The sequence below is a fragment of the Hakea prostrata genome, chromosome 11 (genome assembly GCF_041222555.1).
Source record: "Hakea prostrata isolate BN-2017 chromosome 11, UWA_Hpros_2, whole genome shotgun sequence".
In the NCBI taxonomy this organism is placed as follows: Eukaryota; Viridiplantae; Streptophyta; class Magnoliopsida; order Proteales; family Proteaceae; genus Hakea; species Hakea prostrata.
The window spans coordinates 19,674,868-19,688,257 of record NC_142610.1 but is presented as its reverse complement, the minus strand read 5'-3'; the positions used below and the strand labels follow the sequence as shown (position 1 = coordinate 19,688,257).

General features: G+C 37.6%; 1 protein-coding gene across 2 annotated transcripts; it reads right to left on the bottom strand.

The window, feature by feature from the left end:
- Positions 1-1,974: 1,974 nt before the first annotated feature.
- Positions 1,975-12,465, bottom strand: LOC149000678 (two-component response regulator ORR21-like). 2 transcript variants are annotated; one of them, XM_089139663.1, is made up of 6 exons: positions 11,806-12,465; positions 9,495-9,647; positions 8,985-9,386; positions 8,642-8,718; positions 5,974-7,149; positions 1,975-3,193 (listed from the first exon to the last, which is right to left on the bottom strand). In XM_089139663.1, exons 1-5 carry the CDS (start codon positions 11,984-11,986, stop codon positions 5,980-5,982), a joined length of 1,983 nt encoding a protein of 660 aa, XP_088995789.1. In that variant the 5' UTR covers positions 11,987-12,465; the 3' UTR covers positions 1,975-3,193; positions 5,974-5,979. The 2 variants fall into 2 exon arrangements, with proteins under 2 accessions (XP_088995789.1, XP_088995790.1); XM_089139664.1 differs by lacking the exon at positions 1,975-3,193 and adding an exon at positions 3,931-4,061.
- Positions 12,466-13,390: the final 925 nt, after the last annotated feature.

Here is a 13,390-nt window from a genome sequence, read left to right as displayed (position 1 = left end):
TTTTATTTTTTTTACAAAGCTGAGCTTCATTCATGATTGAACTTGAAAGAAAATACAGGTACATCAAAGAAAAGAAAGAAATACAAAAATGCATGATTACACCAAGTTTGAATCAAATCTAGGAATGGAAATTGATCAATAGTCATACATACAATAGACAAGGTCCTTCAGGCTAAGGACTAGGTCGAGTCTAAGCTCTTCGAATAATGGTTGTAACAACCACAACAACAATTAAGCATAAGGAGTACGACATACGTATACTCCATCACACACATCCAAAGAGGCGATACGCTACAAAAGCGGACAAAGACACGCCACAAGGACGGAGAGATAACACTCCACAAGGGCGGAAACAACAGCCACGGACATACCGACGACAACCAGCAACACGAGACTCTCGCAACGGCAAAGCTTCCAAATCCACGAGAGACACTTCCAACTCTAGCATAAAACCTTTAAACCTGCGGAATGCACTACTGGATCTCGCATCTACTGGATTTTTTTTCCTTCTTCTTTCCTTTCTTTAATAACCTGAACCTTCCACCGAATGGGGACAACGAGAAAATAGAGAAAGAAATGGAGAGGATGAGAATCTGAGTTTTTTTTTTTTAACCGGAAATTCACTGGAGAGAGGGAGCAGAGGGGCGGAGATAGGGAAGAGGAGGTGAGGGAGCAGAACAAGGGTGGAAAAATAAAACCAGAGAAAGCTAACAGAGAGGGGGAAAGAGGGAGAGAGGAGGTGAGGGAGTAGAACAGGGGGATATGGAGGTGGAGAGATAGGGGCTCTCCACATCAAAGCTTGGCGCCATTCGGTTTCTCTCATGCATGGATCTGAAGTAGACTAATACTATTAACTGTCATTAAGTATATTTAAATTTCAAATAAAGAGGGACCAAAATACTCCTTAGATTATTTAATATATGATTTTAAAAAATAATTGGTCATTAAGTTAATTTGAAAGGCATAATGTAATAAATAATTTGAAGGGCATTTTAATCTTTTCACATTTGAGATTTGAATATACTTAACGATAACTAACAGTGTTAGTCTAATTAGGATTCACACGTAATATTTTACACTAAGGAGACTCAACATTAGTTTTTAGTCAGCTCAACATTCGTTTGTAGTCCACTAAAAGGACCTACACTTAAAAAACTCTTTAATATATATATATATATATATAAGAAACCTATCTTTGATGTTGTTAGCCTCCCCTAGTATACAAGAGTCAAATATGATCACATTCTTATCTTTGATGAAGAAATTTTGATTTTGGAACCGTAAAGTAAGTAGAAAAATTGTGGGGTTGGTTCCACAAGAGCAGCTGAATTAGACCCAATAAGAATAGATTTCAAGTACAATTTCAGGTAATAATTTTTATTATACAAGTTGTTTGGTTTGATTTTTGCCCATTTGTTCGGGGAAACAAACATTTCAAGAGTACATGAAAAACTCTTTCAATTTTGATATTTTAGTGAGTTGATCTTTTACCCCTAATACTTTCATACCTTCAAAATTTACCTCTCATAGTCTGCCTGATATAGGTAGACCCAAGTGATTTGTGTCAAGTGAGTCATGCAAAAGGATTTTGGGATAAGAGGGGTAATAGGGGTAAAGAATCTAAATTAATTTTAGTTGCCAAACTCTATTTGTATAGAAACCTTCGATAACCAACCGGAGTTGGTCCAAGTGGCAAGTGTTAAGCAGCTTGGTTCGCTTAAGCAAGGTTCCGGTATCGAATCCTTGTGGATGCAAAAAATCCCTACTGGGAGACTCACCCACCACAGCTAGGTGTGCGACGCGGGTCGAACCACCGGTTTATAAACCGGAGTTGGCAAACCAAAATATAAAAAAATAGAAACCTTCGATATTGCATTCCCCTTCTTACATTGTCTTGTTTCAGTTAATGGTGTGACTACTCAAACTACTACCTTCCTTCTGTAAAATCAAGGTTCGAAATATAGCCGAAATTCATTGTTTCACCCCTCAGCGATAACTCACCTGAAAGTTTTCAAAATTTTTCAAAATTTCAACCTACAACACAATCCCTTCTTCGTCGGGGTAATGCTCTACCTACAATGATGTAGATGTTAGGCTTTCGCTGATATTTCGCAAGTTCGTCAATTTTCCAGCTATTTCCCTGCGACTTATGGCAAATATTGTTTCGTCTTTATATGGCAAATATTGTTTCGTCTTTATATTTCATGTCGCTCTCCATTGACACGGCTATATATCGCCCACATAATGTACCTTGTGTAAAATGTTCTGACCTACCCTTGGCCCTTTTAACCGATGGTTGTACCAAATCATATTGTTTTTCAAAAAGCTCCCACACTTCATCCCCAGCCAAATTGAAAAGAAGAGAATAAAACCTCTTCAGGCAAGAAGAAAATAGACCAACTAGCAAGTTTTTTTTTTTCTGCTTTGCCAACAGTATTCATTTAATGCATAACCAACATAGTTACCAAATATGTAAATGCTACAAAAGTCGATAATTACCTACCAACTATATTAAAATTAATTTACTTTAGTGGCCATTGGTCTAAACCAGAGATAATTAGTGCTAAACTTTGAAGGTTTAATAAATTCAAAAGACTAAATCCAATTTTGGATGGAAAACTGGCATCACAGTGATCACACCTAATTTCTAGAACTAGAATCCATCTTACATAATTTTTCAACCAAACAAGTATAGGATGGATGCAAACAACTTTGTACCAAATCCCTATTATCAAAACTTAAATTTCATGATTTTTTTCCCCTAAATTACAAATTGCATATAACTTTTCCTCCCTGTAAAAATGGCAGCAAGATACACACCATTATGTTTTGCAATAAACCCACTAAAAGGCTCCAGATTCTTGACACAACTTATTTCCAATTAGTTAAGAAGGTAAAAACATTTAGATGACACCAAATAATACCTACTCCAAGCAGGGAAACAAATTATCATACAAGGAAGCTTCTCTTTGAAATTTGTTTTATCTCAGAGCACAAGCAGATAAATCAGAGTTTTTTACCTCTGCATCTGGGAGCAGGTAGTGGGGATCTTCAGGCAAGCAGGACAATTTACCTAGAGAACCTATGCTAAGAATAATACACATACACAAGTTTCTTCCCACTCTTTGGAGGCAATCATCATATGCCATTCTCCGACGAATTCGAAGCACCTTCCGGGAAAGAAAGACAATCCCTGCAAGTGAGTTCTAGATCAATAAGGTTTCACCCAGAAACTTTAAGCATGGCAAAGTTCCAGGTTTCTAGTATAGATCCCTAAGTGAATATATGATAATACAAAGACAAATACATGATTCAGCCACACTGTTTGAAAACACAGAGACAATCATTCGAGGTAGAAGGCCGCAAATGCACCCCAAAATTGGTATTCCTAATGCAATGCATCCCACTGTAGCAATAAACATATGATACATTGCATCTTCAAAATAGGAAGTCTTCCACCACAACGGAAGGTTGCGTTTCAACATAGTTTAGACCCCAACATACTTCTCTGAAAATACATGCAAACACATTGCTGATATGTACAAAATTTCATATCTTTCCTGATATGTGCAGGGGTACATAACACAGATCTAAATAGCGTGGGATGGAGCATTGGCCTTTTTGCGAAAGGAAGACTGTATGCTAGCTGGAAGAATAGAGGAAGGAGACGAGGCCACTGTTGGGACAGGTGGGTGGACAGCACGAAAAAATATCTTCTGGAGTTGGGGGCGTGGCCTCTTCTCCCCGGCCACTTGGCCGCTGCCCCATTTGGCTTTGTTTGCCCCCTTGTGGGTGACCGCCATGCTCAACATGGTTTACCTATGCTTGTCTTCGCCTGCTTCCCGGTGGTGTGTCCCTTGTCGTGGCTTTCTTAATCTGCCTTTTTGATCACAAAACCAATACTGGAGCAAAGCCAGGAATTTCTTTCCTGGAGAAAAGGAAAGTGGGCAGGGGAAAACTCTTAAAAAATATTGGACCATCCTGGCACAGCTGACAATGGTCTGGCCTCCAGTAAGACAATCGGAATAAATTGATATGTTAACATTGTGCAGCTTCAAGACCTAAAAAGGTAGAATAGAAGTTATTAACCTCTTTGTAAGCTGAACTTTCTTGGGCAAATCTCTACATAAGCTAATTGGTGGACTGGTTAAGTACCATCTTTGAGGATAAGGGTTCCGGGCTGTTTCATGTAATCTTTGATTTATAACCCTAATTATGATTTCTATGGGCTTAGAAGAACAATGGATTAATCCTGTAAATCTACAATACAACTAAGACTATTGAAAAGGATCAAAAGGGTCGGGGCAAAACATTAACTTAATTCAGTAGATTGGATTTCAATATGAGGTGGGATGCAAAGATAAACAATCTATTAGCATCAGGCATGAATATAACAAGAGGTGTGATAAGTAAGAAAAAGCTTATTTTTTAACCTCATTTTAGATAAAAGCACCCCAAGACCCAGGACTTGTTTCAGGTGAGAGAACTCCATATATGAATTCAATTTGTTTTGATATTGCAAGCAAAGGTAAAAGTTGCTAACTTGATGTTCAATCTTTTTAATGGCAAACTTAAGGTCCTACTGATTCCAAGAAGCAACAACCAGGCAGGGTTTAAGGTTCTGCTTCCAAGTACAGAACCAGGCATGAGAATCTAAGGTTGAAAAAAAGAAAACCACAAAAAGATAAAGTTCACTTTTGCTGGACAAGTAAAATCCCAAATGGAGAGAATTTAACTAGTAAAGGTAGAAGAAAGAAAGTAAACTAGTACAAGGAGAAAAAGGGTAAGTGTGAAAGGAAGGAGAAAGAATAAATGAGATGAGAGTCACAGGAAGAGAATGGTAGGCAGATCATGGTAGCCATCAATGTCAATCCAAAATAACTTTTCATTCAGAAATCTCTAAATCTTGCATTAGTAGCAAGTTTGTTTTAAAAGAAAGAAGTTAAGTCTCCTTTGGAGAATCCAAAACAGAAAACAAAATGGACTTAGGACTTCTACTCAAAGTCCTACTTAAAATGAACAACTTTGACAAGAAAAAAAATTTAATGGAAGAAGAGAGGAGCCAAGTACCTTTTTTTTAATTAACCAAGCACCTAATTGCATCATTTTTGGTTATGAGAAGAAAGAGAAGGTAGAAAACCAATTATATTTTAAATATAATGACAAAAATGACCTGGTGTGGAACATCACAGGAACATTTTTAAAATAAAAATTATAAAACATACACAGGTAACCACCCCACACCCTAACGGTGCAATCAACTATTCTGAACAATTTAAACAACCAAATAGTTTGAATGAACGGCTTGTTGGAAAGCCAACAGTTCTAAAAGGAACTTAAGACCTTTTGGAGAGACAGATACAGATCCGAGATTCTGGACCGTCCAAGCACGTTTGACAACCCAATCCAATGGTCTGTGGAAACACTAACTTAGAGATTTACCCAGAAAAGCTATAGAATTTATCTTGGTGATGCATATTATGTGCAACACCAAACATGATATCATTTGGAGGACTGTACTCAGGTTCAGTAGATAAAATCTATTGAGAGAAAACACATGGACTCAATATACATGGACTCAATATTTATTTAGCAAAAATATGGTCCTGTGGAACTAGAAGTAGCCGAACAATGAGGAATTTTAATTCAATATAGTCGAATGCTTCACTTGACTACCAGAATATTTCCTGGGTTAATTCATATTTGTTTTAATTGCGCTGATAAACAGATATGCATCAAACTACAAGAGGCTCACAAGTATGCTGTCAGGAACATTCATTAGCACCCAACAACATAGAGTCAACTCCCACCAAAATATCTAATTCTAGGAGGTTTGACATCCTCGGATATCCATATATAACAAATGGAATGATTTTCCAAACCAACGACTAGCTGTCCTAAAAGTATACATATAAGAATCCTCATTTCTGAGAAAAATGAAAGGTAACAGAACATACTCCATAAGTGAATTACCTGAAGCTATTTGGAGAGAACACTCATGAGATCATTAGGAGAAAAATGTGGCAATACAGGGACACCCACTTTCGGATTCTCCACAAAATCGAAATTGAGTTCTTGCTTCACCCTGCCTCCAGTGTTGTCTGTATACAGCCTTCCATGGCTTGAGTTGTCTGTTGGAAATTCAATATCATCTGCCGCAAACCGGCTTGGAATCGAAGTACCTTTACCAACGAATCCAAGATTCCTACCAGGCCCTTGATCTGGCAATGGAGTTGGCTTGGAGTCATAAGAATGCTGAATTTCACATGGATTGGGGATGAAGCCAGGTAACTGGCTGGCAGTGCTAAAAGATACAGCCGAGTTCTGAACTTGCCAATTAGCAGAGTTGTCAGCTCGGACCACAGAAGATGAAGTTGAAGGGGAGATGGAAACTGGAGGAATTGTATACCCATTAAGCACACCAGTACTTTTGAGATCCCCATCAATCACTTGTCCAATACCCAATGAGACATTATTGGGTTGAGAAGAAAGCAAACTGTAATCAATAATGGTGCCACTATTAAAGTTAGAACTCTGATTGAGGGGAACAGTGCTACTTCCTGCCTGGAAGCTGGTAGAAGATTGGGAAGGGACAACCAAGCAAGAAGGCTGAACATTAATTGTGTGGCTGGGTTCAGCTACCACACCGTGTTGTGGTTGCTGCTGATGTAGAATTTGCATTAACATATTATTGTTTTGACTGTTTATCCCCCCAAAATTGCCTGAAGTACCAATAGCACCAAGAGAATTAGGTGGCCAAGTCCCAAACCCAGAAGGAATATCCTCAACAGAAATGTTTGATTGAGGAAATTGTTTGGCTATGTTTGATTGACATTTCATTAAAGGTTGACCAAATGTCACATTACGTTCAACTGGAATGCATTTCGGTCCCTGTAATGATGCTTGGAGAAGAACTGGTTGATCCATTGCCGGTAACACCAGGCCACCCGTTGGTCGGCCCAAAAGCTCAGCCTGCAAAGCAGCCAGTGTCTGAGGAGGGATTTGGCCAGAGGCAGCCAATGCTTGAATATCAAGTCTGCCAAGTGAACCAAGTTTTGCATTTGATTCTATTGTCCCACAGAATGAATTGGAAATCCCCCCTTGTTGCTGAGCTACTCCACTTAATCTCTTTAAATATAGTCTGAATTTCTGCATATTAAAAATTCAGAAATAATGTTAGTCAACCCACACTACGCTAATGTCTCTCAAGTGTCAAAGTTTATAGAAGTATAATCTCTTGTCATGTTGACCATTGATACACTTGAAAACAAATCACAAATCACGCATCAATAGGCTTAACAACATAAAATGAACATAATGCCGCGAGGTTTTAGATCAACAAGCACACCCTCCCAGGGACCAGTAGATTTGACCAAGCAACACAAGACTGAAATGGTTTTTAACAGTTTTCGTGACTATAAAATCTTGATTGCATCTGACCTCAACATAATCTCAACTCACTTCAACAACATCCTAACTAAATGAGGTTGGCAACCTCATCGAACTAATGTGAACAAACAAATACAGCCACTATGGGATATAAAATCCTGGTTAACGTTACTAGGAATTACAGAGAGATGCAACAGGAATGATCCTCAGACTGTTCTTGGTATTAGCATTTATGACTGCATAGCTGGCTGATCATGATCAGTCAGCCTCCAGAATATGGCAAAAGCTGACCAAATGACATATGATCATAATCAGTCAGCCTCCAGAACATGGCAAAAGCTGGCCAAATGACATACAAACATGAAATCTAATCTTTTATACTTGTACCTGCCCCTGGATCATTTTTGCACCAAAATATCTATGAAATAAAATATCATTTGTTCAAACCATTGAACCACAGGTATCAGGAGTCACAATAAACAAAGTCAAGATAACACAAAATGTAATATAAACTAATACACCATACCATCATGTTCCATAGATCACAATAAGATATTCAATTTGCACACTCCTACAACATTCTACTAGTAGAGATTGTCCATGCATTACCCTTATAAGATAGTAAATTCAGTAACCTATGTATAGGTTTCCCAGAGATCAATGGACTACACAGTCTGACCATTCATTTTATCTTCATGTACGATCCAGATAACCATACCTTGACGGTCAAATATATGCCATGTAGCAGGACTACTGTTGATTAAATTATGAGGAGGACACAGTGTTTAAATCACCATCTATTACTCTAATATGCTTTCAACCGACTTGATTTTTCCACTCAGATAGAGAGAGAGAGAGAGAGAGAGAGAGATTGGCCTGGAGCTGATGATGAAAAGATCTGTAATAGGGTAGTATACATTTTCTTGGTCTAGTTACATGATATAAGACTACATTGGCCCATTCAAGTGCATAAGTAGGATATAGAGCTATCGTTCATACTATATGTGAATTAATGTGGATCAAGTCTTGTAGATGAGACAGGATTTGCTATTGATAAGCATATGGAAGTACTTTTTGACAAAAAAGCATCCAGCCTCTTACGATATGATGTTGAGTAGCACTCCATGTGTTGGGTGAACCGTAAAGCTATTTCAGATCCTTCTATGGATATTCCAATAATCTAGATGGCATTCTAAGAAAGCAATTTTTAAAATTCATCAGTACATTAGGATGCAGAAAGTCAGAATTGAACCTGCAAATGGCTTGCAACATTTTCTCTAGTTAAGCCTGGAACATTCATCAATTCAAGGATTCTCTTAGGAACAGCCTCTGCAATGTCAAGCCAGGAAACTCATCAGTTTTAACGGCAAAGCATCATAAACATTAAAGAAATGGACAAGAAAATATCCAACCACAATGAAAATTGATGGTGTCATCATTACTCAAAAGTCTGAGGTGATAATACATAAATAGCCAATCCCACAGAAAATTTGACTTGTCATCTGAATATGATTACTTATATCCCAAGCCAATATTCGATATGAAGGAATATGATAAGAAATTAAGGTAAACGGGCAATAAACAGGGGCTCTTACTATCAATTCCAAGCTGATTCACGGCACTGACAAATTGCTGATGCAGTTCCACTGACCACACTACACGAGGTTTCTTTGATGTACCTGGGTCATCATTGTCCAAATCACCCTCATCTTCATCATCTTTAGCGTCCCTCCTCTTTTTCTGACCTTTCCAACTGCCATCTGTTCCCTCGTTAACGGAAGAAGCATAGTCAGCATCATCACCTCCTCGTTTATGTCGATCATTTTCTTCCACACTACCAGATTGTTCATGCTCTTTATTCTCATTCCACTTTTTCCTGACAACATGCTGCCATATATTCTTCAGCTCTTCTAAACGTACAGGCTTAATCAAGTAATCGCAAGCCCCATGTTTGATGCCTTTCATCACAGCACTGGTTCTCGCATCAGAAGACATCACTATGGAAGAAATATCATATCAGTTTATGAACCTAAAGAAGAAGAAGAAGGAGAAAAAAATAAAATAAAATAGAAGACTTTTCACTACCAGGGGGTAAAATTACTCACTGATAACAGGTAAGTCCATCTCTAGTCCAACATGCTCAAGAAGCTTAAATCCATCCATATCAGGCATATAAACATCACTGATTACCACATCATAAGAACCTTTTGTTTCTCGAAGCAAGTTTAGAGCAATAGTAGCCTGGGAGCAAGTTGTAACTGTAACAAAGCAAAAGTAGGTCATTATTTCTGATGTAAGTAATTCAGTGAGAACTTCCAACAGCAGGTCTTTCCATTTGAAGGGAAGGCACCAAGACTATACCCCCAGAACATTTCTTAGAAATCATAATCATGAGATTGTGTTAGACCCAGAACATTTCTTACAAATCATAAATAATTAATCAAAATCATGTTTTGCAGAATAGGAGAACAACGGCTTTATTGTTTATAAGCTAAAAGTGAAGTTCTACGCAAAGGTACCATTTCCTGAAGACTGGGAATCAAACTAAAATCCATGGCACGATACCATCCAGTTATTCTTTTTTTCCCTTTTTTCTGGTTTTTTTTTTTTTTTTTTGGGGGGGGGGGGGGTAGGTGGCATGATGTCACCCATGCTGCAGCATAAAAATGTAATGCAACATATTATAGTTCTGCAATGCAAGAGAAAATTTCTCACGAAAAATATGTGATTAAGAGCTATCTTGAGCAAAAGGATGACAAAACTCGCAAGATACGGAACTAAGTTCCAACTCTGACATGTAACTTGTGGCATTACTCCAGTCAAAACATGATCAGATATATTGCAAATTTTAATACTAAAAAGGTCACAAACTGGGTGCCTAGTAAGGAGAGGATGACTGTTTGTGGATTCTAAAGCCTTGAATTTCAGACAGCAAGTGTGACGTCTATTAGGAAATCAAGAGTTTTATAGTCTCAAACCATTATAGAAGCACACTTTTAAGCTAAGGAAGAAATCAATCACTAAATAAGCCTTAGATTCAGAATACTCCAACGTGGATTCAAGAAATCAAGAAGGAAATATATAGCCCTACTTATCAGAAAGTCTCGAGCTCCTCATGTGGCATTTTTTCAAGGTTGATTATGCAGTGTGTGCTGTTTAAGTTTCTGAGATTCGCTATTCTATGTGATTTCAGTGGTTACAAACTGTATGTCTGGTGTTTTTATACTCAGGTTTTGGCAATTGTTTCAGCCTGAATAAAAGCCAAAAAATTGGCCACAACTTGAACAAAAGAGTGCATTTTTTCCCAGTGAATTTTGCTTGGTCATTCTGGCGAGCAAAATGGCCATATTAGGCTCTGATACTTCAGAGAAACCTTCCTTTAGTCTACATGAACATATCTAAACCTTTATAATGCTAGAAAAAAATCATACAAAGTTATAGTTAGGATTTCCATATTTGGCGACAGTATTCACCGGATGCTATGTACATTCTTAGTTCATACATTGTATTAGTAGTAGAAGACAGGAATGACAAGAAAAACAAGAAAACTACACACAATGAAATTAGCACACAAATATGGGATGTGATCATTTTGGCTGAAAGTTCTAAAATTTCAGTGAATAGGCAAGATTACATAAGATATAAACAGGGTCCAACATTTGCTGCCAACTAACAACAACAAACTCAGCCTAATCCCAACTAAATGGGGGCTGCTAAATCACAAAAACAAAGACCCACAGCAAAGCATGAGCCCATCATAAAGAGTTTCCCAAATCTTCCAAGAAATCTACAATGCAGTAGCACAACCTACATCAGAATCCAACAGTATGAAATGTTCAAACAGATAACCACCCAGAGTGACTTCAGGGATCTGAAGGATGATAACATAGGGAAAAATTGGATGCCCTCAACCAACATATAACCAAAGAGGAGTCACACGTTACTACTACCCTTTCATAGCCAGAAGAGTGGATGAACCTCGGAACAAGAATGGAAGTCTGCACCTCCAACAGGTCTGGCACATAACAAACCTCTACTTCAGTCCTTGACAACCTAGGACGACCTATAAACAACAACGGAGCTCCTTTGACAAAGAAATTGTAATTCTGACCCTCCAGTTACCTCGTTCATTTGCATCTTTCATGAGGCGTCAACTAACTACCCTACATCCCATAATACCACAGAATATATATAGCAACAAAGAGGGCAAATTATTCAGTGGCAACTTAGAAAAACCGACTCATTAGACCTATTCCAACAAGAAAACCAGAATATCAACTAGCATCTTAATTTGGATTACGAAAGTCAACGAACCTCCATCTTCACCCCATAAACAAGAATTTGCAGCTCATTCAACAAAATTAAGTTGGGCGAGAAAAACACCCCAACACATAAGAGAAAATAAGATGAACTTACCGCGATACATGCATTTTCGAAGCATTTGCTCCAAAATCTTTAAACAAGTAGTATCATCATCAACAACAAGCACTCTCATGCCAACAGGAAACTGATCCGGTGAAGCAGTATCGACCTTGCATGATCCATAACTACTTGCCGTTGTACTAAGGCTCGCCGGCAGCTTCTGCACAGTAGCCATCACTAAACACAAAAGAATACCACAACTCACCCTTCAAACCTAGCTCTTCTTCGTCCCAAACAAACTCAAAACAACTAGATTCTCCTCCATGGAGGATTCTTCCTATGAAAAATCGACATCACCATCATTTCTTCACCAGATCTAAAACGAAAGAAAAACAAAACGAGAATCCAAGAACCTTTCCTTTTTATCTCCTTCAAATACTGTTTTACTCTTTCCAACAAATCGTCCTCAGCTCAAATAATCACAGATCTGCAAGAAATTTCTGCTCTCCGTACTTCTAGAACAAGAGAATCATCGACGAATTACAGCTCAGTTTGAGGTCAGAACTCCGATCCAGCTGATCCAGAGAAGTTGAACTCGGCGGTTTCAGTCTTCTTAGCAGAGAAATAATAAATTATATTTTAGTGGGCGGAAATATAAAATTAAAAAAGAAAGACAACATAAAGAAGAGAAGAAGACCAAAAGACAGCGAGAGGCCAGTGGAGAAACCTCCATTAACGATAAAAGCCGTCTCTTTTCTTTCATTAAATAATAATAATAAATATTTTTATATTTTTATTAATAATATTTAGATATTAGTGAGTGTGATTACTGATTACTGACTCCTCATGAGAAGCAGCGAACCACGCCGCAGAATTCTCAGTCTAGAGCTGCGGCTTGATCAGTTAGGGTTCAGGGCTCAGTGGCTTCACTGACTTATTAATCCTGGTTGGACCATTGGTTGACCCCGGTTCAGTGTTGTGCATTGAGTAAAAATCATTTTCGATAATGTTTGGTGGTTTGGTTCACCATACCTAAGGACTAGTCTAAATAAGGCTATAATTGAATCCTATAGACTTTAAACCTGAAAAAATAAAAAATAAAATAAATTTGTTAATGCAGGGTTCATAGAATGGTAAGATCCATACTTCTCAGTAGATAGATCATGGTTTCAATAGACGCCAGTCTCCTCCCAAAGATGTAGTCGAGGTATGCACAAGCTAGTCCGGATAAACTTCCCATACAAAAAATAAAAAATAAATAAAAACCTTTTGATTGCTTATATGTGATAAATCTATGGTAAGTGAAATAAATGTTGGATTGGGTCCAATTGCCTAGGAAAAATAAATAAAATTGTAATTTGTATCTTAGGATTATATTGAATTTCAATAATAAATGAGGTAATCAATTTGAAATTATAAATATAGAAATAATTATCAAGAACCTATAGATACCTGCATGTAGGTTTTTTGCACAAATCTTTTTATGCTACCAATGAATAAGGATGTCAAACTGTTGGTTTTGGTATAATACAGAGAAATATGCAAAATAAAAAAATTATACTACATTTACAAAGCCATTATCGTGCTAGAAAGATATGATATGTATATAATATTAAATGAGACATATACTTTCAATATA